The sequence below is a fragment of the Girardinichthys multiradiatus genome, chromosome 10 (genome assembly GCF_021462225.1).
Source record: "Girardinichthys multiradiatus isolate DD_20200921_A chromosome 10, DD_fGirMul_XY1, whole genome shotgun sequence".
Taxonomy (NCBI): Eukaryota; Metazoa; Chordata; class Actinopteri; order Cyprinodontiformes; family Goodeidae; genus Girardinichthys; species Girardinichthys multiradiatus.
Window position 1 is genome coordinate 4739640 of NC_061803.1, and position 22181 is coordinate 4761820.

Sequence of the window (22181 nt, forward strand, 5' to 3'; positions counted from 1 at the left end):
ATATATTTATTAATTTTGGCTTTGGAAACGTTCATGTCAATCTCCTCTTTATAAAACTATTCCGTTGGTAGATGGCGATAAAGTGCTCTGTCGAATAATAAACTCACGAAGAAGAAGCCTCGGGCTGTGATTGGTCGGTATTATCCAATGATGAAACGGACAGTTTTAAATTAGGCTGGCGCTGCAACGCTTGTGTTGATTTAATAGATTGTGTCATTCTTTCTGACAACAAAGTGGTCTAATGTTTCCGTTATTGCCCTAAAACTAAAGAGGGTTTGTTAAAATACTTCCTGAAACATAAATTAGACCTTACTTCTCCAAGGTAAGCTCTCTTAAGCACATTTTTCGTTCATCTAGTCGCAGTAACCAAGCATTAGCAACTGCGTAACTGTATACGTTTAGTTACTTTTCAGCGTTTTCGCTGCATTGAAGCTAATATTGTACTTTTTTTTATCGTACTGTCATACTTTTATAGAGTTCACAGTTCAGTCTGGTCATCGGTTTAAAAGCGTCGTGTTATTTTGATGGTGCTGTAAATCTCATGAAGGCTACTGGTTTTCGGGATTGTACTCTTTCTGCCACACCATCTCGTGTAACTTTAAATGATCAAAAGCTAAATATTTCATTGTCCTTGTTTTTTTAGAAAGCGTTTGGAATCTCATTTTTCACCAGATCTAGTTAAATATGTGGGAAAAAGAAAACAAAAGCCTGTTTACAGACTAGTCCTACAGGACATTAAATAAAATCAATTAAACAAAACGTTTTATTTGAGACCACATGCAATGAGAACGGACCCATGTCTGTAGCTATGCTGGTCAACTGGTTGGCCCACAAAGTTTAAAGTTTGGTGTTCATACCACACCCCCAGCATAATATGACCCTTGGAGGGGGTTAAACTTTGTGTTTTTCCATGGCTGACACTGATATTTAAAAACCAGGGCATCTCATGGCAGATTTTCCACAGCCCTTATTTTTATATTATTGGGCTGAGATAAGTACATTTTTTAAGTCTGCCAATTTTTTTATGTGGGATCTGAAGTTTGATTGTTATTTTTTTTTTGGGGGGGGGGGGGGGGGGGGGCAAGCATGTTCTAGTAGGCCTAAGTTGCTGGAGGCATTGCATGTGACTTGCATCCATGGCGTTTATAGCTCTGCTCCACCAGGAGCACCACCTCTGAAGAACAAAGACACCTAAAGTACTAAATGTTGACTACGGAGCGTCTTGCTCTGAAAGTTGTTGCTGGTCAGAAGTCATTTCTCACTTGGCTAAAACTGACTAAATGTTCTCACAATGTTAGGGAACCATGATGTTGTAATACTGAGATGTTAAAATTGATTGCGACTGTTCCATATTTTGCTCTCTTCTCTTTTATCACAACCCTCCCTGGACTTATGATTTTGCCTACTAAGCTCTCTCATGTACTGGCATAAAAGGACAATGGAAGTCCATACGTGTGGCCAAATATTTCATTAGCAAGCTGAATTTGAATGCATGGCGCCTGAAATATTCTAGCCTATCAAGCACATCTTCTAAGCAGCTTTTTTTGCTGACCGTTCAGCTGAGACCTGCTTGCCATGACCTTTTATTGTAAATATATAAATACTGACTGGTCTTAATTCAGATGAAACAGAGGATAAGAAATTAAAGCAGCTTAACAAACAGAAGAATCAGTAATTTCTTTTATTCATTAAAGGTGTGGAATTGTGTGATTAAATGTTATTTGGGAATTGTGAACTAAAAACTTGTTTTTTTTATTGATTTTCTTCTTATCCCCAGACTGCCTGCTTTAAAAGTCTTGAGAAAACTTTGAAGATGTTCTTAAGGCGTTTCTAGTATCAGATCCTGTTATTTAAGAAGAAGAAGAAGAGTCCTGTTTTTAGTTTTCATCAAAGCAAAACAAGAGTCATTCTCTCATGGCCAATAACACAACAACTCAGGCTTCATACATCCAAGAGGATCCACAGACAGATGAATGCTGTGAAAATATTCCACCTAGAGGTCCTAATGTAGTTGACTCTTCAAAGCTAGAAAATGCAGCACTGAATGAATCAGAGATTTTCACCTCAGAGTTAGGAGAATATAATGTGAATGTTTTTGACGTCCATGTCTTTTCCACTCCTGCTCCAAAGAAAAACAGTGAGGGCCAGGCAAAGACACGGTTGTCTGGTGTCCAGTCTGCTCTAAGCCCAATCTTACAATACCTAAATATTGGGAATAGAATTTCGTCTCCAGAGCCTTTTAAACATCAGAATAGTCCAAATTTCACAGTTCCTTTTAGTTTTCCTGCTGCAAAGTGTCAAAAATCAACGGGAGAATCAAGGAAACTTATTGGTGGTGAGGATTTCTCTATGATCAATGATGAATGCTTTCCGGAAATGACTCTTTCTGAACTTACTGCAGATTCAATGATGCAGCTGACCACGAATGATTCTGTCCTTCCTGAATGCCCACCTGCAACACCTCAGCTGTATGGTAAAAAGACACACATCCAGACAAGTGCTGGAGATCACAAAAAAAGCTCTCCTGAATTGCCACCGCCGGCCACAGACCCTCGTTTCACGGCAGCTGAATCCTTTGAGAGTGCTCTTTCATCCCGAGAGATTATTGATAATTACTTTCAAGAAATTACTCTCCTAGATATTTCACAAGACTCGGGGCTCTCTCCAGTTAGCCAAAAGTCCTCTATGGACATCACACCAGTTGTTGCACCTGCCGGTCATATGAAAGCCAGCCGAGCTGCTTCTGACCATAGCGAGCAAATTATGGCAGCCACAGTCACAAATGACGAAGTGTCCAGCACAAGTGTGGATTCTGTCCAGTGTGCAAGGCAAAGCTTAATCAAAGCATCCTTAGACGTAACCCAAGATGTTACCATGGGTAGCACTTTGGAAAACAGCAGGTGTACATCAGAGACGAGTGATCAAAAAGTGGAGAAATCTCAAAATTCAGACAATGGCACCCGAGTTATAAATGTTACTCATGACCTAAACTCATCTGGTGACACCTGTGCTCAGGGTGCCGGCATCTCTTCCTCCAGCATAGACAGGTCCATCCCTGAGTTTTATCCCGAACCCAGAGAAAAGCCTGATTCTGTAGACGCTGACATGGATGGGCTGCAGGCCAGCTGTGACACAAAGGTATCCAACAAGGGGTCACAACAAAGCCCAGAATCAGAGACCGGTGGACAAAAAGTGGAGCAATGTCAGGATTCAGATGAGGACGCACTCTGTTCCCAAGCTATTAATATTACACGTGAAATAAACCCCTGTAGCGACGTTTCTGCTCAGACTGCACACTTGTCTTCCTCTGACACGGACAAATCCTTCCCTGAGTTGCAGCCTGAACCCAAAGAAAAGCCTGATTCTGTAGAAGCAAAGACTGAAGAGCTGCCGACCAGCTGTGACACCAAGTCAACCAGCGAGGAGTCACAACAAAGCCTAAAATCAGACGTGTCTACAAACGGCACGTTTACTGTCGAGCAGCCCTCTGTTGCGAGTGTTCCCTCTGACATTAACATCCCCGGCCCAGTTTCCTGCCATAATAATGAGACTCTGGATCTTCCAACAGCTAATGAAAGCAACCCAAAAGATGTAGGAGAGAGCAGCGATCAGCAAAGTTCTGTCATAAATCAAAGCTGCTCAGGTGAAAAGGAAAGGACATGCTCCAAAGGGCAGAATGCCACTTTTGACAAGGATCCTCTTCAACAATCCAAAACCCAAATCGGTTCCTTTGAGAGAACTCCTGCTTCCCTTGGTCATGGGAACGATACGTTTGATTGTAAACCTGCCTCACAGCAAAACAGCACAATAACTTTGTCAGAAATGATCTTAAGTGACAGTCACCAAAGCACCTTGGGTAATGCCTCTGCTCCCACAGCATCAAATTCAACCACTACACTTAAAGAGGACTGTTCTAAAGACCACTCATCAAAGGTCCAAAAAAATGAGAGTGCAGAGCCAGATGCAAAGAAGGATGGAAGCCCAAACAGGACATTTGAAGGCAATCCTGCTGTAGAGCCAGCTAATGGAAGCGGTGGATGTGAAAGCAAAGATCTTTTACAAGCAGGACTGCCTGTGACTGACAGCCTTTCTGACCTCTCCAACCATCAAAGCTCCGATACAATAACCATCAAAGCTCGCTCATTTGATTTAGATGAGACTTTAGATTTAAGAGCCGAGTGCTTGACCACGTCTACGCCCATGCCAAGCGGTAAAGTCTTCAACTTTGAAAACAAGCAAGAGGCGGGCAAAGTCCTGACGGTGCAGAAAAAACTGTATGGAGAACCTCCTAATAGGCCATCTCACACAATGCCATCAAACATCATCTGTGATCGTAAAACTTTCTTCAAGCAGTCTGCTGCTAAATACATTTACCTTCCTTCTAAAACCGCCGCCTCCCATCTGCTGAAGGGCAATCCAGCAGCAGTGGCGACGGGCCTGCCTGTGAGAAGTCACAGAACCGAAGGAGAACCAGTGAGAAGTGCTGCTGCTTCAGAGGAGCAACAGGCGGTAAGAACATGGGAGGGTGATTTGGTCAAATGTAATCACATAAACTGAGTTGTTTTTATGGATTTGTCTGTTGTATATACATCTGGATGGTAACATCCTGTGTTCTTGTGTTTTTAGAAAGCCTCAACATCAAGCTGTTACAATCTGCGATCTTTAGGTGAGCTGGGATGGTTCTTGTTTTCAGAAAATCTTCCACAGATTAAAACTTTTATTCAACAAAACTATTCATTTAGTTTCCCTGCGGGAAGTTTTTTCTATTTTTATTTCCGGTTATGTGCAGTCTAATGCTATAATAGTATTTATGTGAAAGACCATCACAAAATATGGCGTAATTGTGAAATGTACAGGAAATGATTTATGTTTTTCCAAATGTTTCACGAATAAAAAGCGGGAAAAGTGTGTTGGGAGTAGAGCTGGGCAGTAAAACAATTTAAATAATTTATGGAGATACAGAAAATGTCAACAACAATGATAAAGACAGTCTAGTAGGGTTAATAAGACAGACATGTGGTACATGTGGCCTAACAGGCATTATTAAGATTCTCCCACTTATGCTGTGGATCTCTGCAACTCCTCCAGAGCTACCTTGGTTCCTTGGCTGATTGATGGTCTGCTTGGCCAGTTTAGGTCTAGGTAGGCCTCCAGTTGGTCCATCCTCTCTCCATGTTCAGATGCCGGATTGAACGGAGCACTGGGAGATGTTTTAAAGCTTGGGATATTGTTTTAGCATCTAACCCTGTTGGATTCATGCTGAGAGTAAAGTAGACGCAGGTGGACCATTCACTAATTATGTAAGCTCTGAAGGCAGTAGTTGCTCTGCCTTTTATTTATGGCTACCAGAGTAAAGGGGAGTGAATACAAATGCACACTGCCCTTTTTAGGATTTTTTATTTGTAAAAACCATGCATTCTTATGCTGCTGCTTAACAGTCATACATTACGTTACGTTGGTCTATAACCTCCCAATAAATTACGCTGATGTTTGTTGTAATGTGACAAAATGTGGAAACGTTCAATAAACACTTTTCAGTTCAATGTTTCCCTGTGACGCTTTCAGCCTCCAAGCTGCCCATCTCTGGCTTGCAGAGACCTCAGCCGAGTGGTCTTCCTGTTGGCCTCCCCGGAGCTTCACTGGGTCTAAGACCACGGATCAATACAGCTGCCTCTTCAAGTACGGAAAAACTCAGCGGAGCTACAGGTTTGGTCAAACGTAGTCAGGCTGCATGCTTCCTGTGTTCTGCTTAGAAACCAAACAAACACACTAAAGTTTGATAGCAACCAAAAAAGGGAAGGGGAACAGCCAGACTCTCTAATGACCTTCTGATATTTCAAAGATTGCTTCCTCTGACACAACCAGCTCGCAGAGTACAGTTGTGTGGATTTTTTACACTAAAACCCTGCTGCTAGGTCAATTTCAATGAGATGCACCAGTGGATTAGCTACTTATCAAAACTGGACGATGTTTTTCTGACTTGATCAGACTAGTAATCTCCAGGTCAACTAGTGTTAAATACATCTAAACTAAAACCTGAGGTTTTCATCAAAGTTTTTGCTCCTTGTTTCATTAAAATCTCACATTTAACCAAAAATAGTTTGATTATAACCAACTGTCAGCCTAAGCATGCTAAAATGGGCTTTATTTACATGTTAACTGTTTTAAAATCTCTATCCTCTGAATATAATAATCATTGAGAAGCGGCTGTCCTTAGAAATGACTGATGAATTTACCCGCGTTCTTCCTCACTAATTACAGTCTGTTCTGTGTTCTTCGTCTAGCTCCCAGCGCCGTCACAAAGCATGCTCAAGGAAAAAAGCATCCTCTAACTAAGGGAGAAGCTTTGCCTGTGTCGAAGAGGAAGAGGACTGGTAAATATGGAAGTGAAGCAACAGCATGTTCTAATATTTATGAAGGGGCTGGTATGACAACCTTGAGTAGAAATGCTACAGTTTGAGGGCATAAATAAAAAATGTGTCATTTTAAACAGAACAGCAAAGATCTTCTGACAAGTTCATTACTGCAGCTATAATAATGATATTTATGACATTTATTTATTCTGATTCTTAAGCAGAAATATAGAATATTAACCTAATTCAGTAGATTTAATGTGCTTATTCCAGACAACCTTATTCCTTTTTGTCATTCTCAGGGTCTACAGAATCTTTAAATGTGTAGTTTGATCATTTTCCAACTCTAAATATGGAAATAAACCCAATTTATTTTATTCCATTATCTGAAAGCTAAAAATCTGAATAAAAGAAGCACTTTTTGCATTGAATTTATATAAAAAATTTGATCATTTTAAGTTTCCCCATTCCTGACTTGGATGATTAATATTGATCTTTGAGATAATAACACAAAGAAACTCGTCGAAAAATGTACAAAGGGCTGTTGTACTGCTTCCTTTTGTCTGTTAAATCATTTACTGTTGAGGTTTAAACTAGACACAAGGTTCTTTAACTGAGTTTGGTTTGGATGACAAACAAACATTTAGGATTCCTAATTTTTTTACCTTTTGTACGTTTGTTTTTTTTTCTGAAAACTGGGATTAAAATGATCTGTATTGCATCCAGGATAATCCCATCCAGATGTGTCTAAATATTTTAGTTCAGAACTGATCCATATTTGTTCAAATGACAAAAAACAGTGAAATATTCAACAATGTTTTATAATTTGTAGAACAAAACAGATAAAGCCCAACTAGTTTATTTGTAGAAACCCTGGATTCTGCTGCTTATAGCTGGTAAATGGGTCAAAATCGTTGGTGTTTTAAAACATTACGTTTTCTAACACCTTGATGCAGCCAACCAGTCTTTACCTAGTGATAAGATACTGTAGCTTAGAGAAAAAACTGGCTAGCTAGTAGTCAACAAAAGTTCTGTGAAAATCCTATAAACAGAATTCAGCAGCATGTTTTACATCCTCTAAACAACTGAGACTTATAAGTTAAAGCTTCATCCCCCTGTTATCTCTAATCCTTTTAGATACACTTCCATCCAGCAACACTGAAGCTCCAGCATCTGCCTGTGATTCTGCAACCGGGGTCAAAATGTCCAAACAGCCAATAACCAGCCAAAGAGCTGCACCTGATAGAACCTCCAAAACTGGTCTGTAACAACTGTGTCACGTGGTTCTGATGCATCACGTAGATTTAGTCTTTTTTGATGTGTTTCTCTGCACTAACTTTCTGATGCTGCAGTGCCAGCAAGCACGGCTAAAACCGTAACATCTTGTGACGCGAGCAGCAGAGGGAGAAGCCTGAGACCTCCTGGAGCAAACCAGAGAGCTCATCTAGCTAAACCCCAAATCCACGGTAAGATGGCCAGCTATACTTCAGGCCGCTGCATAGACCTCATGAGAATAACTAAAACCAGTTCCTCCATCCACACCTCTACTGTAAACATTTCTGTTTTGTTGTCATTGCCTCTTCTGTAGATTTCTGTAGATCAGGTCTTTAATATCAAATATTAAATCACTTTATTGCCATTCCATGGGGAAGCAAATGCTGAACAAAACACAAGATATTTTTCTCAAATAATTCTATGGATTGGTGAAAGAAATGAAATGGATAAAAACACCAGGAAGATTAAAGAAGTGCAATAATATATCATGCTTGATGCATTTTAACAGCTCGACAGAAAGCTGTGTAGCTGTGCGGTTTTACTTTTGAGGTCGCAGGGCCCTTTGTCCAGTTGCAGCAGTTAGAAAAGTCTCTGACAATGTTGCAGCAGCAGGACTGAGACAGAGGGTAGGGACATTCCAATGACCTTCTCAGCTCCCCTCACTATCCTCTGCAGGGCTCTCACGCCTGCCATATTGCTACTGGAGTTCTACAACGGAGTCCTATGGCCATTGTAGATCAAAGAAAAATGTGGCCATGGAGGAGTACATTTCAGCCAAAAAACTCAGAAATTTCTGATTATCACATACGGTACTTACTATAAAAAAAAATTGGATATCCTGTTGTCCATGATTAAAGACGTATAAATTTACGATATTAAAACCAAGACATTCTGACATTGTGAAGTTAGAAATTTGCATGACAAAATAACTCAGAGGTTTACTGAGATTGTAAAGTCAAACATTTGCGACAAAAATAGCCAGAAATCCTCTAAGATCGAAGTGGTAAAATCAGGGGATGCATATCTGGATATTTTCCAAAGTGTAAGCAGTGAATCTGAGCTCTTCCTGTGTCAGAACGACCTCTCCCGGGTTCACACTCGCCATGAACGCCTTGCACGGGTCAGGAATACTCACCTGAGACGGCGATGCAACATGGCTGCATCGAGCCTGCACCCAGGAGAGGTCATTCCGGAAAAGAGCCTGGATTCAACGCTTACACTTGCACACCTAAGAGGACTTCTGACATTTTTAGTCACAGATGTTTGACTTTATAATCTCAGTAAACCTGAGTTTTATTTCTTACAAATTTCTTAGATGACAGTGTCAGAGAATATCCTAATTTTAATATAAATTTTCGCCTTTAATCATTTAAAGTTCTCCTTTTTTTTCTTGCGAATGTATGACTTTCGCCATCAGAGAATGACCATGTTTTTGTTCTTGTAAATATGTGAAATAATTCTAGAAATTTCTGAGGTTTTTGGGGGGCGGCCCTAATACTGCGTAACCCTGGCTGTGATGTGCTGCTGCTACATGTATGCTCTTTCTCTCTGCTTTTAAGCTGTTTATCTAGAAACTTGCTGCTGGGTGAAGCTGTTAAACTTGTAGATCCATCAGAGAAGTGTGTAATGTTAAAGACCAAAGCCTCTGAACTCAGCATCACCCAAACAAAGCTGTCCCACTCTGCAAAAACTTCAATAAGGGACCTGTCCTAACATTTTGAAGCACAGGCAAGTGTGGATGAATGGATTTCTTTTTAATTACGATGATGAGATTTCCACTGCCACTTCTAGGCAGTTAGTATAGAAAGCCAGGATATTTTATACACTTTCCTCCATACAGTGCTTCTAGAAACCTTTTCATATAGGATTAATAACTATATTATAATACAAATATCTATTTGAGAGCTGAGGGGGGAGATACATCACCCAAATAGTATAAGAAACTATTCAGTCTGGAGTATTGACCACGCTGCCAGGGTATTTGTAGTTTTGGAAAGGAAAAGAAAAACAAAATAAAATTCTGAACAAATTTGTATTTTCAGACTTTCCTATTCCTTTATCTGAATGTTTTGTCCTTTTGTTCCTTTTTTTTCTACTTTCCTTCCTGCTGCCCTGCATCACTTCCTTCATGGTGTGCTTCGTATTTCCTTCCTTGTTTTTTCATGTATTCTTCATATCTTACATACTTGTGTCCTTTCCAACATTTTGTCCTTCTTTCCTTGCTTCTTCTGTGCTTCCTTCCTTGCTTGTGTCTTTTCCTTCTTTCTTTTAGTTTCATATTTAAAGTCTGTTAACTGTACAAAGATCTGCCATAAATTCACACTTTGTTTATTTTGAAATATAAAAATAGTAAAGCACAGAGAACTCTTATGTTCCCAAATAAATCAGTACATGGCCTAAAGTTCTGCCAGAAACACATTTTTCCTTCGTTCCTTTTAACTTGATTGCAGGTTGCGCCAAATGTAGTGTGCTTGGGGAGAAAATCAGACTGCAATCAGAAGAAATACAGAGGCTGAAGGAAGGTATCGTGTGGTTATTTTATTCTGCATTGTATTTTTTGCCTTATGTGAGATTTTAATCATCGGAGTCATAAATTATAGGTTTTTTTATGTTTTATTATTGACACAAAGATCTCTTCCTGTTTTTTCTTTCTCCAGAGCTTCTTAAGTATAAAACTCCAGTGGACTGCTGAAGACTCCCATAATTTTAAGATACTAAATGTTGTGTAAATACTTAAAGAACAAATTACGGAGAGTGTTATAATTTTACTTTAAAAAACCTACAGTAAAGATATTTTATTTTTGGAACATGAGTGTAATGCAGGTTTACTCCATAGCATGTTTGTCTTTAACGGCACATCTGTGCTGAATGTTTTCAGCTTTTCAGTGTAGCATGGACTCTCGTCTACAGGTAAAACAGCTGAAATGCATGACAAGATTAAAGTTTCATGATTAACTGAAGGACACAATGCTTTTTGGCTTTTAATCTGTTTGCTTTTAAAGGACTGCCAACATTTGAACTTTTCTTGTAAGTGTAGTGTGTCAATCAGCAACTTTGACCTTTCAAACTGGGTATTTATCTGTAATATTGTGCTGTTAATCTTTATATGTTTTGAAAACTCAAAATAAAATCTTCCATGGAGCTGCATGTATTGCCAACACTGAAATACTGAAAGAGGTGTATATATTTGTCACATTTTATTTCAAGTTGAATGAAAAGGTATACATTTTTTTTTTTTTTTCAGTCATAATCTCCTGTTGGGTCCTTTGTCCAAGCTGGTGAAATTTAAGTTAAAGGGGAGAATGTGTCTGAGGGGAGAGTAGGGAGCACAGTTGGTAGACCCTGGGTATCTTAATTGTATTTTTAAAACCCAGCAGAACTCCTACTGATCCATTTTCTGCTGGACCTTGTTCTTTCTTACTGTGGTCATGTGAGAGTATCTGCAAAAACAGCTCAATATGCAATCAGTTGAATTTTACTAAAATACAAACTTTTTACCAATTGGCATTATATGATCAACTGAGTTTAATTGTTGTATACAAACTATGATTGGATGTTACGTTATATCTGTCTATAGGATTGTTTTAATGTGGTTGGATTTGGTATTTGTCTTGTAAAGTGCTTTAAAATTACATTTTTTATGAATTGGCACTAAATACACTGAATTGAGCTCAACTGTCTAAACCATCAGGCAGTACCAGACACAAGTGAAGAAGAGATGGCAGAAAGGGGGAAGAAGATGGTAAATGAAGGTTCAAGGCCAAACAAAAACAGAAATACTCCTTGAACTTCTTACATTTTGTCATGCCACAACCACAAGCTTTGATGAAGTGCAAAGCTGTGAAGCAGAATAGAAACTTACAGGAGTTTCAGTAATTTTCTCACAACAATCTGAAAAGTGTAGTGTGTTTCCATTCAGATCCTGCATCAATACTTTGTAGAACCATCTTTGGCTGCAAATACAGCTCCAAGTGTTTTATCCACATCTACAGACTGAAATCTTTATCCATTTTTTTTGCACCATGGCTAAAGATCTGGACTTTGGGCCATTCTAACACAAGAATGTGTTTTTGTCTAATGAATTTCATTGTAGCTCCAACATTATATTTATGTTTAGTCATTTTCCTGCTGAAACTGAACCAGTCTCAAATCTTTTGTTGTAGATTTGTTTCAGGTATTTCCTGTATTTGGCTTCTCAATCTTCAAGTTACTCTGAACAGTTTTTCTGTCACTGCTAAAAAGCTTCCCCACAGTATAAAGCTACAACCTCCAGGTTTCATTGTAGAGATGCTAGTTTTTCTCCAAACATAGCATTTTGCATGTAAAAGTTCAGTTTTGGTCTTATCTGACCAGAGCTCCTTCAACGTGTTGCTGTGTCCCTAAGATGGCTTGTAAAAAACTGCAAACATGAATTATTTTGGTTTTCTTCCCACTCTATAAATCCAGATTTGTAGAGCGCACAACTAAAAGTTGTACTTATCGATCATTTGTTGCAACCATTTCAAGGAAGACGCGAAAAGACAAGATCAAAATGAATGTAGTGATAATTTGCTGACCGTGTTTATCTTTCGGACTTATTTCGGACAAACCAATAAAGACTTCTACCGCTTGGTGGCAGCATAACCCAGAAGCCCCCTGTCAGTGAGAATGTAGATCTGCTGGTGCCCCATCCCTATGCGGTGTTGATCTACAGTACGCTTCCCTTTCCCTGACGCAAGCACCCGGCGCGGTTCCCGCACGCGTTTTCCGTGGCCTCTCTTCAGCAAAACTGGATTTTTTAACCATTCAGCGAGAACAAACTCACGACACTAGCATTTCCACAACGACATAGGTAAGTTCGGTGATGAATGCAATAAAAGTGGTTTGTTTACCCGTTTAAAGCAGGCTGTTAACTCACTGGAAACTCAGCAGGCCCGATGCTCTCTCCGTAATTCATGCTAGCATTAGCTTGATGGTCGTGCCACATTAACGGTGAGCTTCAATTTCCGAAACAATGCTCTTTGCTGGGTAATTAGGTGTGGTGTTCGTCGGCTAGAGGTTCCTTGGGATAAAATAAACCACATACGTAGAATTTCAACGTAGGTTAGGATAAAATAGCTGTTTTTACTCCATATGTGAAAGAGTACGTTACATCAGCCGAGAGACAGTTAGCATGTTGGCGCAGGTTGCTAACGTTGGTGCTGCCTTGCCGATGTTGTCTGGGAACCCGCTTCATTACTAAAATGAACGATTTAGCATCTAAATCGTGTGTTTACGGTAATGGAGCCTTTATAACAAAAGTGTCAAAAAAAAAAATTGATAGGGAGGTTGAACTTTTGGCATGAACCCTAAACAATGGGGGGAAATTTAGACATCTTTTTAGCTGTTAAATATTCATGGCACGTTTTTAACGCCCAGTTTGAACTCCTGTACAGTTTATATTGTTGGTTAAATTATTGAACAGGACTGATTTCTATTTTTGTTTGCGAACACAACATTCAAACCCAGCCACTCTAGTTGAATATTAGTATTTTGAAGTGTTTACATTCAAATATATTAATATCATCTAAACTTAGTTAAAATATCAATTGAACTATTAATGAAATGATTGCCTGACTTCTCCTTACAGTAGTCTATGGAGGTTGAGGAAGTTATGGTCTCATCAGAACCATTTCTTAAGAATTTTAACTTGTATTGTTAGTGTTTTAAAGCATTTATTCTCCAAGGAACAAATTAAGACTGTCTCGACGTTTTAGGATTATTTACAGATTCAAATGATACTCTGCAGCTGAACCAAGCTCGCCCTCCTTCTTCTTCCCACATTCCTTACAATCCAAAGGTTTGGAGTGAATCTACATATGTCGTAAAGTGTTACTGATGTGATGTAGTCTTTGGTTTTGATTTTGTTCTTAAAAATCCTGGCTTTCATATTGTTTGGAGTTACTATACTTTGCTGTTAAACCATAGCTGCTATGAAACACTCTGATGTGTTTAGTCCCTTTAAAAACGAACTTTTTGATTTCCCCCTTTTGGTGCGGTCCGTTTGAGTAGATGTGAACACAGCAATCACACCTGGGTGCAGAACAAAACAACCGTACCGAGACCATCTCCTCCAAAAGGTTTCGGTATGTTTCCAAACGAGCTCTAGAACGATTCATTTATGGTGTGAATGTGATCCGACACAGCTGCAAGGTGTTTGCTGCAAACCTGAGCCAAACACCTTCCTGTAGCCAGGTATGTGTTGCATTGTGGGATGCAGTAAAGTAGACAAACTTGTAAAGGAGCGGTGTGGTTTTTTTGTAAATCATAAAGCCCTCTGCATCATGTAAGACATCTTCTAAAAATCATTCAGTATACTTCTCAGATAATTTTGACTTAAATAGCACCAAGAAACACACTAATGATATGATTACATTCTCCTTGTTTTCTACCAACTCAGAGCACAGCATCTGCTTCCTGTATTCACATTTGGTTCTCCCGGACCGAACAGAACATACTCACATGGTTTGTAGTGACAGGTTTTTGTTCGCTTGGAGTTTTCTATTTAAAAAGAAACCGAACCACCGGAAAAAGTTCATCAACTGATTTGGACTTTAACGTCAACAGGAATTATGTGCCCTCTAGGTGACGTGAAATGTGATCCTGGACTTTATGACACGGCATAGACCTAGTGCTTAGTATTATTAATGGGAAATATTGACTGGGCAGTATGTCAGCTGACCGCTCAGATGTGTAATTTGTATCATTTCAGATTGACAGCCCCCATCAGTGATGTCTCGTTTCTTTGCCACCGGGTCTGACAGCGAGTCAGAGGAGTCCTCATCCGCTGATGAGATCACCCCTAAAGCACCCGGGACAACCTTGAAGCAGTCAGTCCATCTGCCAGATTGTCATCATCACCACAGCCTGAATTATTAGTTGTGTTAAGGTCTGAGAGAATATTCTTTATTTTACAGGTCGTTGCTTCTGAGTGATGATGAGGAGGATACTAAGAGAGTGGTGCGTAGCGCCAAAGACAAAAGGTGAGTGTTTAGGGGTTTTAAACAGCCTCAGAATTGCAGCGACTGACCGTCAAGTTTGTCATTAAAAATCATTTCCATAAAAATTTAGGTTTGAAGAGTTGACCAACCTTATCAAGACAATTCGTAATGCCATGAAGATCCGTGACATGTCCAAATGTCTGGAGGAGTTCGAACAGTTATGTCGAGCCTTCCTGAAAAGCAAGAACATAGTGGACAAAGAAGGGGTCCCTCAGTTCTACATCCGTCTTCTGGCTGACTTGGAGGACTATCTCAACCAGGTTTGGGGTCAGGCTTTTTACTGCACTTTTTACTGCACCTCTTCTAATATTTCATAAGCTGTGTTTTTTTTCTTTCTTAAAGCTTTGGGAGGATAAAGAGGGCAAGAAGAAGATGAACAAAAACAATGCAAAGGCTCTGAGCACCCTGCGTCAGAAGATCCGCAAGTACAACAGAGATTTTGAAACGGAAATAGCTTCTTACAAGGAGGCAAGTTAGAAATGAGATCAGTAGGTAAGTTAAGAAAGACTGGAACAGAAGTAAAGAGCAAGTGTTTTCACTTTTCAGAACCCACAGGAGTCTGCAGATGAAGAGGAGGAGAAGGAGCAAGAGGACTCTGGTAAGCTTTTCTGTTCTTGAAAGGTTACGTTTCTCTCAAGTTGTCAAGAAGCTTCAAGACTGTGGACAAGCTGTTGATTATTCATTATATTATATATGTGATAAAAGTCTAAACGACATACATTTAAGGTAAAACAAGAGGATAAGTCTGTAGAAATCTAACTTTCTCTCTAGAAAGTTAGATTTCTGCGTTTTACTGTTTACTGTCGAGCAACATTTCAGTTTATAATAAACCGATTTGGAAATATCCTGTTTTGTGAGATCACTCTGTGAGATTTAACATTTTAATCCTCAGAAAGTGCAAAGATCATCTCAGAAACTCTGTGCTGTTTTTGCTTCACAAGGTTCCTCTTATGAAAGCGAAGATGATGCAGGAGAGGAGGGTTCAGCCAAGTCCTTCCTGAAGAAAAAGCCTGAAGGTGCTTCAGAAGCAAGCAAGTTCCTCAAGACTGCCAAGGGTTCTGGGGTAAGAGGCCTGGAGAGTGTTTATTACTCTGTGATCAGATGGCGTGGTTCTGACAGTGATTGGGAGGCTTGAGCTAACATGCAAAGGGGCGTTGTCCAACAGGACGAGTCCTCTTCTAGCGAAGAAGATGATGATGATGATGATGAGGACTGGGGTGGAGACACTGAGGAGAGCGGCAGTGAGAGCTCAGATGATGAGGATGGGAAGGGCAAGTCTCTGGCCACAGTCTTCCTCAAGAAGTAAGTCTACTATCTGTAGGTCCACCTCACAGCAGCTTTCTGTAGTTCTGGAGCAAATATGAATCTCTGCAGCCCAGGAAGCTGGATTAAAAAAAGGCCAAATAGTCATTTACATGAACGATTGCTGTCCTCAGGGTGGCTGGGATCGACAAAGCCAGCATTAAGAAGATCGAGAAGAAGAAGAAGCAAAAAAAAGAGCGAGCTGGGGAGCTGCAGGAGGGCGAGGGAGACGAAGATGGCGAAGGACGCTGGGTAAAGGTTAAAGGAGGCGTCCCTCTGGTCAAGGTAAAGCAACATGTGTTCATTTAATTCATAAACAAGACAGAGGTGTGCCCCTAAACCACAGGAAGAGCAAGATGGAAATAACCGAGGTCTAATGCTGCGTTCTGGTGTTGCCTGTCCACCAGGAGAAGCCCAAGATGTTCGCCAAAGGCACTGAGATCAACGTGCCTGTGGTGGTGAAGAAGCTCAATGAGATCCTCCAAGCAAGAGGCAAAAAGGGCACAGACAGGTAAGAGCAGCTCCAGTACAAACCATTTCTATGAAGCAGGAAACATTACTGTACCCTCCCCTTTGTTTCCACACTATCTACCAGGGATGTATTTCTATGTTTACCCTGAACATTCAGAGTGGGGAGAGGGCTACATACTTCCTATTGACCACTATGTATCAGTCTTTATATTTTAAACTCCTCCACATTTTGTATTTTCTGTTCTTCGGTTCAAATAGATTTTAAATTGTGCAGCTTTGCTTTCAGCTCCCCCTTGTGGCAACAGAGGGAGTATATTATCTAGGTATGCCTGGTTTACGCGGCAGGACTTTCACATTTTCAGCTGATTCTCAAAAGCTGTGAGACCCCACAGGTTACGATAAAAACGGACGCATGATGTTGCCTCAAGTAACAAAAAAAATTACGTATGAGGCCATTCCACACTTCATGGATGTATTTAGGAGTTTGTGCTAGAAATCTTATTGTTTAACCAAAGTTTTTTCTTGTTTACTTTACTTTTCTCTGTATTGTGAAGTGCACTAACAAATACAGTAACAGTGGAGCTCAACTCAAATGATTTCCTTGGACAGGGCTGCTCAGATTGAGCTGCTTCATGCTCTGGCAGCCATTGCTGCTGAGAATAACCTGGGCCAAGGTATCCTGGTCAAGATCAAGTTCAACATAATCGCCTCTCTGTATGATTACAACCCCAACCTGGCAGCCTTCATGAAGGTGAGAGTCGCTGCTTTCTATTTCACGTTACTAAATAATAAACGGGAATGCCGTTTTATATAGAAGCTAAAAAAACATGAATTCAGTTTAAAATAAGCTGTGAGGTCATTGCTTTAAATTAGATAGATTCATTTCAGGTTCTTGTAAGGTTGAGGATGAAAATGTGTTTTGGTGTTGATCTTTAGGCCGACATGTGGAAGAAGTGCCTGGATTGTATTGATGAGCTGCTGGACATTCTGTTCGAGAACAACAACATCTTCATTGGGGAGAACATTGCTGAGGACAGTGAGAGTCTAAACCTCTCAGACCAGGTGACCTGTTTAATATTTAGTATATATGTTGTTGCAGCGTGACTGTTTGTGCATGTAGAGTCAGCGAGAGGGATGCATAAAAACCAAATTGCTTTCCGTGTACGTTTAGCAGCCTTTCAGGGTGCGCGGGTGCGTCCTGACGCTGATAGAGAGGATGGATGAAGAGTTTACCAAGATCATGCAGAACACCGACCCTCATTCACAAGGTACAAAACCGGCTGCTGTGCTTCTAAAGAATCACTACGACAAAGTAAAACCAAGGGTTCCTTATAAATGCCTGTTTCTCGCTGCAGAGTATGTCGATAACCTTAAAGACGAAGGCCGGGTTTGTGGCATCATCGATCGGCTGCTCACCTACTTGGAGAACAAAGGCTCCACCGAGGAGGTCTGCCGTGTCTACCTGCGGAGGATCATGCACACCTACTACAAGTTTGACTACAAAGCCCATCGTCGCAGCTTAGGCCTCCAGGGAGAAACTAAGGTGAGAGAAGCTCATGTGTGAAAGGAACGTCTTGTGACCAGAATAACTTGAATGAATAAACATCTTTGCCTGAATTGTCCCTTATGTAGTCAGAGCAGGACCAGGAGGAGAGCGAGGGGGACGACAGTGCTGTAATCATGGACCGTCTCTGCAAGTTCATCTATGCCAAGGATCGCACCGACCGCATCCGTACCTGTGCCATCCTGTGCCACATCTACCATCACGCTCTCCACTCTCGCTGGTACCAGGCCCGAGACCTGATGCTCATGAGCCACCTGCAGGACAACATCCAGCACGCTGACCCACCCGTGCAGGTTGATCAGCTTAGGACTAAACTAAAATAAACATTCTTGAACTTCAAATATGAACGGAAATAATTAGAATTTTGCTTTTTCTTCCTTTTCTCCTAAAGATCCTGTACAACAGAACCATGGTCCAGCTTGGCATCTGTGCTTTCAGACAGGGCATGATTAAAGACGCCCACAATGCTCTGTTAGATATCCAGTCATCAGGCCGCGCCAAGGAGCTCCTGGGTCAGGGTCTGCTGATGAGGAACATGCAGGAGAGGAATGCTGAGCAGGAGAAGATCGAAAAGAGAAGACAAGTGAGTCTTCATGTGACAATAAAAACTAATCCAGTGTAATATGTTTGTCACAAACTGAAACTGAGTTTTTAGCTTTTCTTTTTAGAACAAGTCCAAATCCAAACATGTGATTGCTTTCACCTGTGATCATTTAATTATGTTTAAATAAAATCTTTTGTCTGTTTTTCTAGATTTTGTGGCACAAGTGGCCTTTATTTATTAGTAGATTAACAGGAAGAAGGGAATAGAGAGGAGGGGAAGACGTGGAGTAAACGGGCCCGGGTTTGGGAATCGACTGGACCCTCCGTACATGATGTGCCTGCTCTGCCACTGTTCCACCATTTTATTTTTAATAAGACACATCAAAACGTTCATTACAAGTCATGTCTTTTACAAAGCAGATTTGAATAGTCCGAGTGTTTTTATAGGTTTTGAAATGGAACGAATCTGTAAGGATGCACCGATAAGAAGGTTTGGGCCGATATTAGTATTGTTGTTGCGGTCGTTTGCTGCTCGTCTTCCCCTTCTGTGTCCACCCTCTTTCCTGTCGAATTGCAGTTCAATAAAGGCCCCTTGTGTTCAAAAACACTTACAAAATAAAAATGTTTTGTTGACAAATGTCCAGAGATGGATGAAAACAGATGTAAAGCATGTTGAATCGAGTTTCTTGGAAAGTATGTAATTTTGAACCGTTAAATATGGAGGAAGTTATAGAATAACAGACTTGCTCTTTGGTTACATGAAATGTGACTCCAAGATGGCATGGTTTGGTTGTAGGTTCCATTCCACATGCACATCAACCTGGAGCTGCTGGAGTGCGTCTACCTGGTTTCAGCCATGCTGCTGGAAATCCCCTACATGGCTGCCCACGAGTTCGACGCCCGCCGCAGGATGATCAGCAAGCAGTTCCATCACCAGCTCCGAGTGGGAGAGAGACAGCCGCTGCTGGGTACAACACAATCCTGTAAACTCTCAGAGCCAGAGATTTATCTCACCGTGGAGACAGAGATGCATGTTCTCTTTTTTTTTTTTTTTTTTTTTAACTGCCAGGACCCCCAGAGAGCATGAGGGAACACGTGGTAGCAGCCAGCAAGGCCATGAAGATGGGCGACTGGCGCACCTGCCACTCATTCATCATCAACGAGAAGATGAACAGTAAAGTGTGGGACCTGTTTCCTGAGACCCAGCGAGTACGCAAGATGCTCGTCAGGTAACCTTTACCCTCACCTGCCGGAGTAAGGAGTGACGTGTTCACTAAATGTCTGTTTTGATCTGTGGTTTCAACATTTGTCTTAAAACGTTTTGCCACGACCTTGTTCCCTTTTCCAGAAAGATCCAGGAGGAGTCCCTGAGGACGTATCTGTTCACCTACAGCAGTGTCTACGACTCCATCAGGTGAACACACACCATGTGTTTTAACAGCACTAGTATTACATAGTATTATATCAATAATTATTTGGTTACATTTAAATTTAGTAAACCAACCTGAGAGTGGTGAGTGGCGGTCACTGTTCTGCTACCAGCCAACTTCGGAACAAATGTTTCATTTAGCGGATTAGCATTTTTGCTAACTTTAAAAACTGTGGACCGCTTGCACTTCTGCAGAACTGCAGTTCATTTACACAAAAAATAAAAACCTAAGATGATCTAACTGCTTTTATTTAACAGTTATTCCTACATATTATTACACTTATATCTGTAGCAATAATTATTTTGATACCTGGACCTATAGAAAATACACAATTAGCAGCTGTGGTTTTTAAGAACTTGTTGCACAAAATATAAACGTCACGCTGATTTTAGCTGGTTAGTTAATTCAGACTCACTGGTGAGTTAATATTAAATGTTTTTAGTCTGGTAAATCATTCTCTGGGAAAGCAGCTTGATTGGTTGTCTCCATAAAACAATGTTCGTGGTATAGTAGTACCTTTTAGTTAAGATTTGTAAAAAAAAATATACATATATTTTCATTTTAAAATGCTTATTTTTATCTGGAGGAACTAACCTAATTGTTTGTCTGTGACCTACAGCATGGAGACGCTGTCTGAGATGTTTGAGCTGGAGATCCCAACAGTTCATAGTATTATCAGCAAGATGATCATCAACGAGGAACTGATGGTAAGCTTTAGACTTTCTATAAACATAAAGAAATATTTGTACAATAAATGCTTACCTTTTAATTTAGATGTATATTTTTCACGTTGTGTCATTATTAAATGCACGTTCGCACCGTTCCCAACAGGCATCACTCGACCAGCCCACACAGACCGTGGTGATGCACCGCACCGAGCCCACCTCCCTGCAGAACATGGCTCTGCAGCTGGCAGAGAAACTGGGCAGCTTGGTGGAGAACAACGAGCGCATCTTCGACCTGAAACAGGGCGTCTACGGGGGCTACTTCAACAGAGGTGGGCCGGGACCACGTCCAAGACGATTTTTATTTGTTGCCGTTTGTTTTTGAAACTGGAAGGACTCTGATACCTGCTGATAAGAAAGAATTGTCCTGCAGTGTCCAATATGTCCATCTCTAATGAAAGGTTTTGAAGTATTTATAACTAGAAGTTGTTCTCCCGCTGAGAACCTTCTAACTTTAGATCTTATTTTATCAGGAGGGTCCAGGAAAGGTTTAATATGGCAGAAAAAAGTTGCTAAAGTTGCTTCTTTTGGATTTACAGATCAGAAGGGTGGATATCAGCAGAAGCAGCCATACCAGAGAGGTATGTTAAACAAATCACTTTTTATTTTGTCCGCTTCCTCTTAAATATGAAATTACAGTTTGCCTGTCAGCTGTTTAGAAGTCTAACATGCTAATATTTGGTTAAATGCTAATTTTGATCTTTTTTTGTACATGGCAACAGATCAGAAAGGTGGTTACCAGCAGAAGCAGGGGGGCTACCAGCGAGGAGGCTACAGAAATCAAAACCAAAGCAACTACTGAACTTAGTGTTTTTCACTCTTTCTGCTTGGAGTTGTTTTCCTTCCATAACGCCGACAGCAACCTGAGGTCAGCCGCGTCCCGCTGTCCACCGAAGAAATGCTTTCAGCTGATCCCGCGTCTGCTGAAACCTCCTTCATCACGGCTATGAAAGGTTTCTACATTCAGTACCAAACCCTGGAGACTTTCACCTCTTCAGCAAGAACATGTTAACTATTATTTACTTAAGAAAACTGAAATAATAATAAACAGAAGAAAACATTTTTGCCTTGAGTTTATTTGTTGAATCTTGCCGCTAAAATATGGAAATGTTCAACGACATATTATTGTTTTTATTTTTATAGAAACTGGAAGCATGGCATGAACTAACCAGAGATTAAACTTTGGAATAAATATTTCACATTATTTCAAGCCATCTCCAAAATGCAATCCAAAAGTTCCCGAAGATTAATGATGGAACCAAAAACTCTGGCTTTGATGCAAAACAATATGACCACCTGGGGCTAAAGTTCTCCAGCTAAATTTTTAACTCATAAGGCAAAGATTTATCTTGTATGCTGATTGGTTGGGTTAGGAGAAAGTCAGATGTTTAGGAGCTGTGTTGAACTCATCACAATGAAGAAGTTTTGTCCATATTGGGGTGGGGTCGGTTTCCCCTGCGGTTCTGACTACATTGTGACTGAGGAGCGCCGACCTGCAT

At 40.5% G+C, this 22181-nt stretch overlaps 2 protein-coding genes across 4 annotated transcripts; both read left to right on the plus strand.

Moving 5' to 3' along the window:
• The first annotated feature begins 157 nt into the window (after positions 1–157).
• On the plus strand, positions 158–10794 carry LOC124875691. 2 transcript variants are annotated; one of them, XM_047377996.1, is made up of 9 exons: positions 158–322; positions 1778–4509; positions 4627–4666; positions 5566–5679; positions 6285–6374; positions 7491–7613; positions 7706–7819; positions 10079–10150; positions 10286–10794. In XM_047377996.1, exons 2-9 carry the CDS (start codon positions 1915–1917, stop codon positions 10318–10320), a joined length of 3183 nt encoding a protein of 1060 aa, XP_047233952.1. In that variant the 5' UTR covers positions 158–322; positions 1778–1914; the 3' UTR covers positions 10321–10794. The 2 variants fall into 2 exon arrangements, with proteins under 2 accessions (XP_047233952.1, XP_047233951.1); XM_047377995.1 differs by having other exon boundaries at positions 159–322; positions 5566–5706.
• A 1508-nt stretch (positions 10795–12302) lies between these two features.
• eif3c (eukaryotic translation initiation factor 3, subunit C) lies at positions 12303–21742 on the plus strand. Of its 2 annotated transcripts, none has more exons than XM_047376041.1 (23): positions 12303–12459; positions 14359–14476; positions 14564–14629; positions 14718–14907; positions 14990–15115; positions 15194–15245; positions 15589–15710; positions 15813–15949; positions 16084–16234; positions 16357–16460; positions 17030–17171; positions 17357–17482; positions 17592–17688; positions 17776–17963; positions 18053–18277; positions 18376–18567; positions 19324–19495; positions 19597–19756; positions 19876–19941; positions 20577–20664; positions 20789–20954; positions 21222–21263; positions 21405–21742. In XM_047376041.1, exons 2-23 carry the CDS (start codon positions 14379–14381, stop codon positions 21482–21484), a joined length of 2790 nt encoding a protein of 929 aa, XP_047231997.1. In that variant the 5' UTR covers positions 12303–12459; positions 14359–14378; the 3' UTR covers positions 21485–21742. The 2 variants fall into 2 exon arrangements, with proteins under 2 accessions (XP_047231997.1, XP_047231998.1); XM_047376042.1 differs by having other exon boundaries at positions 17595–17688.
• Positions 21743–22181: the final 439 nt, after the last annotated feature.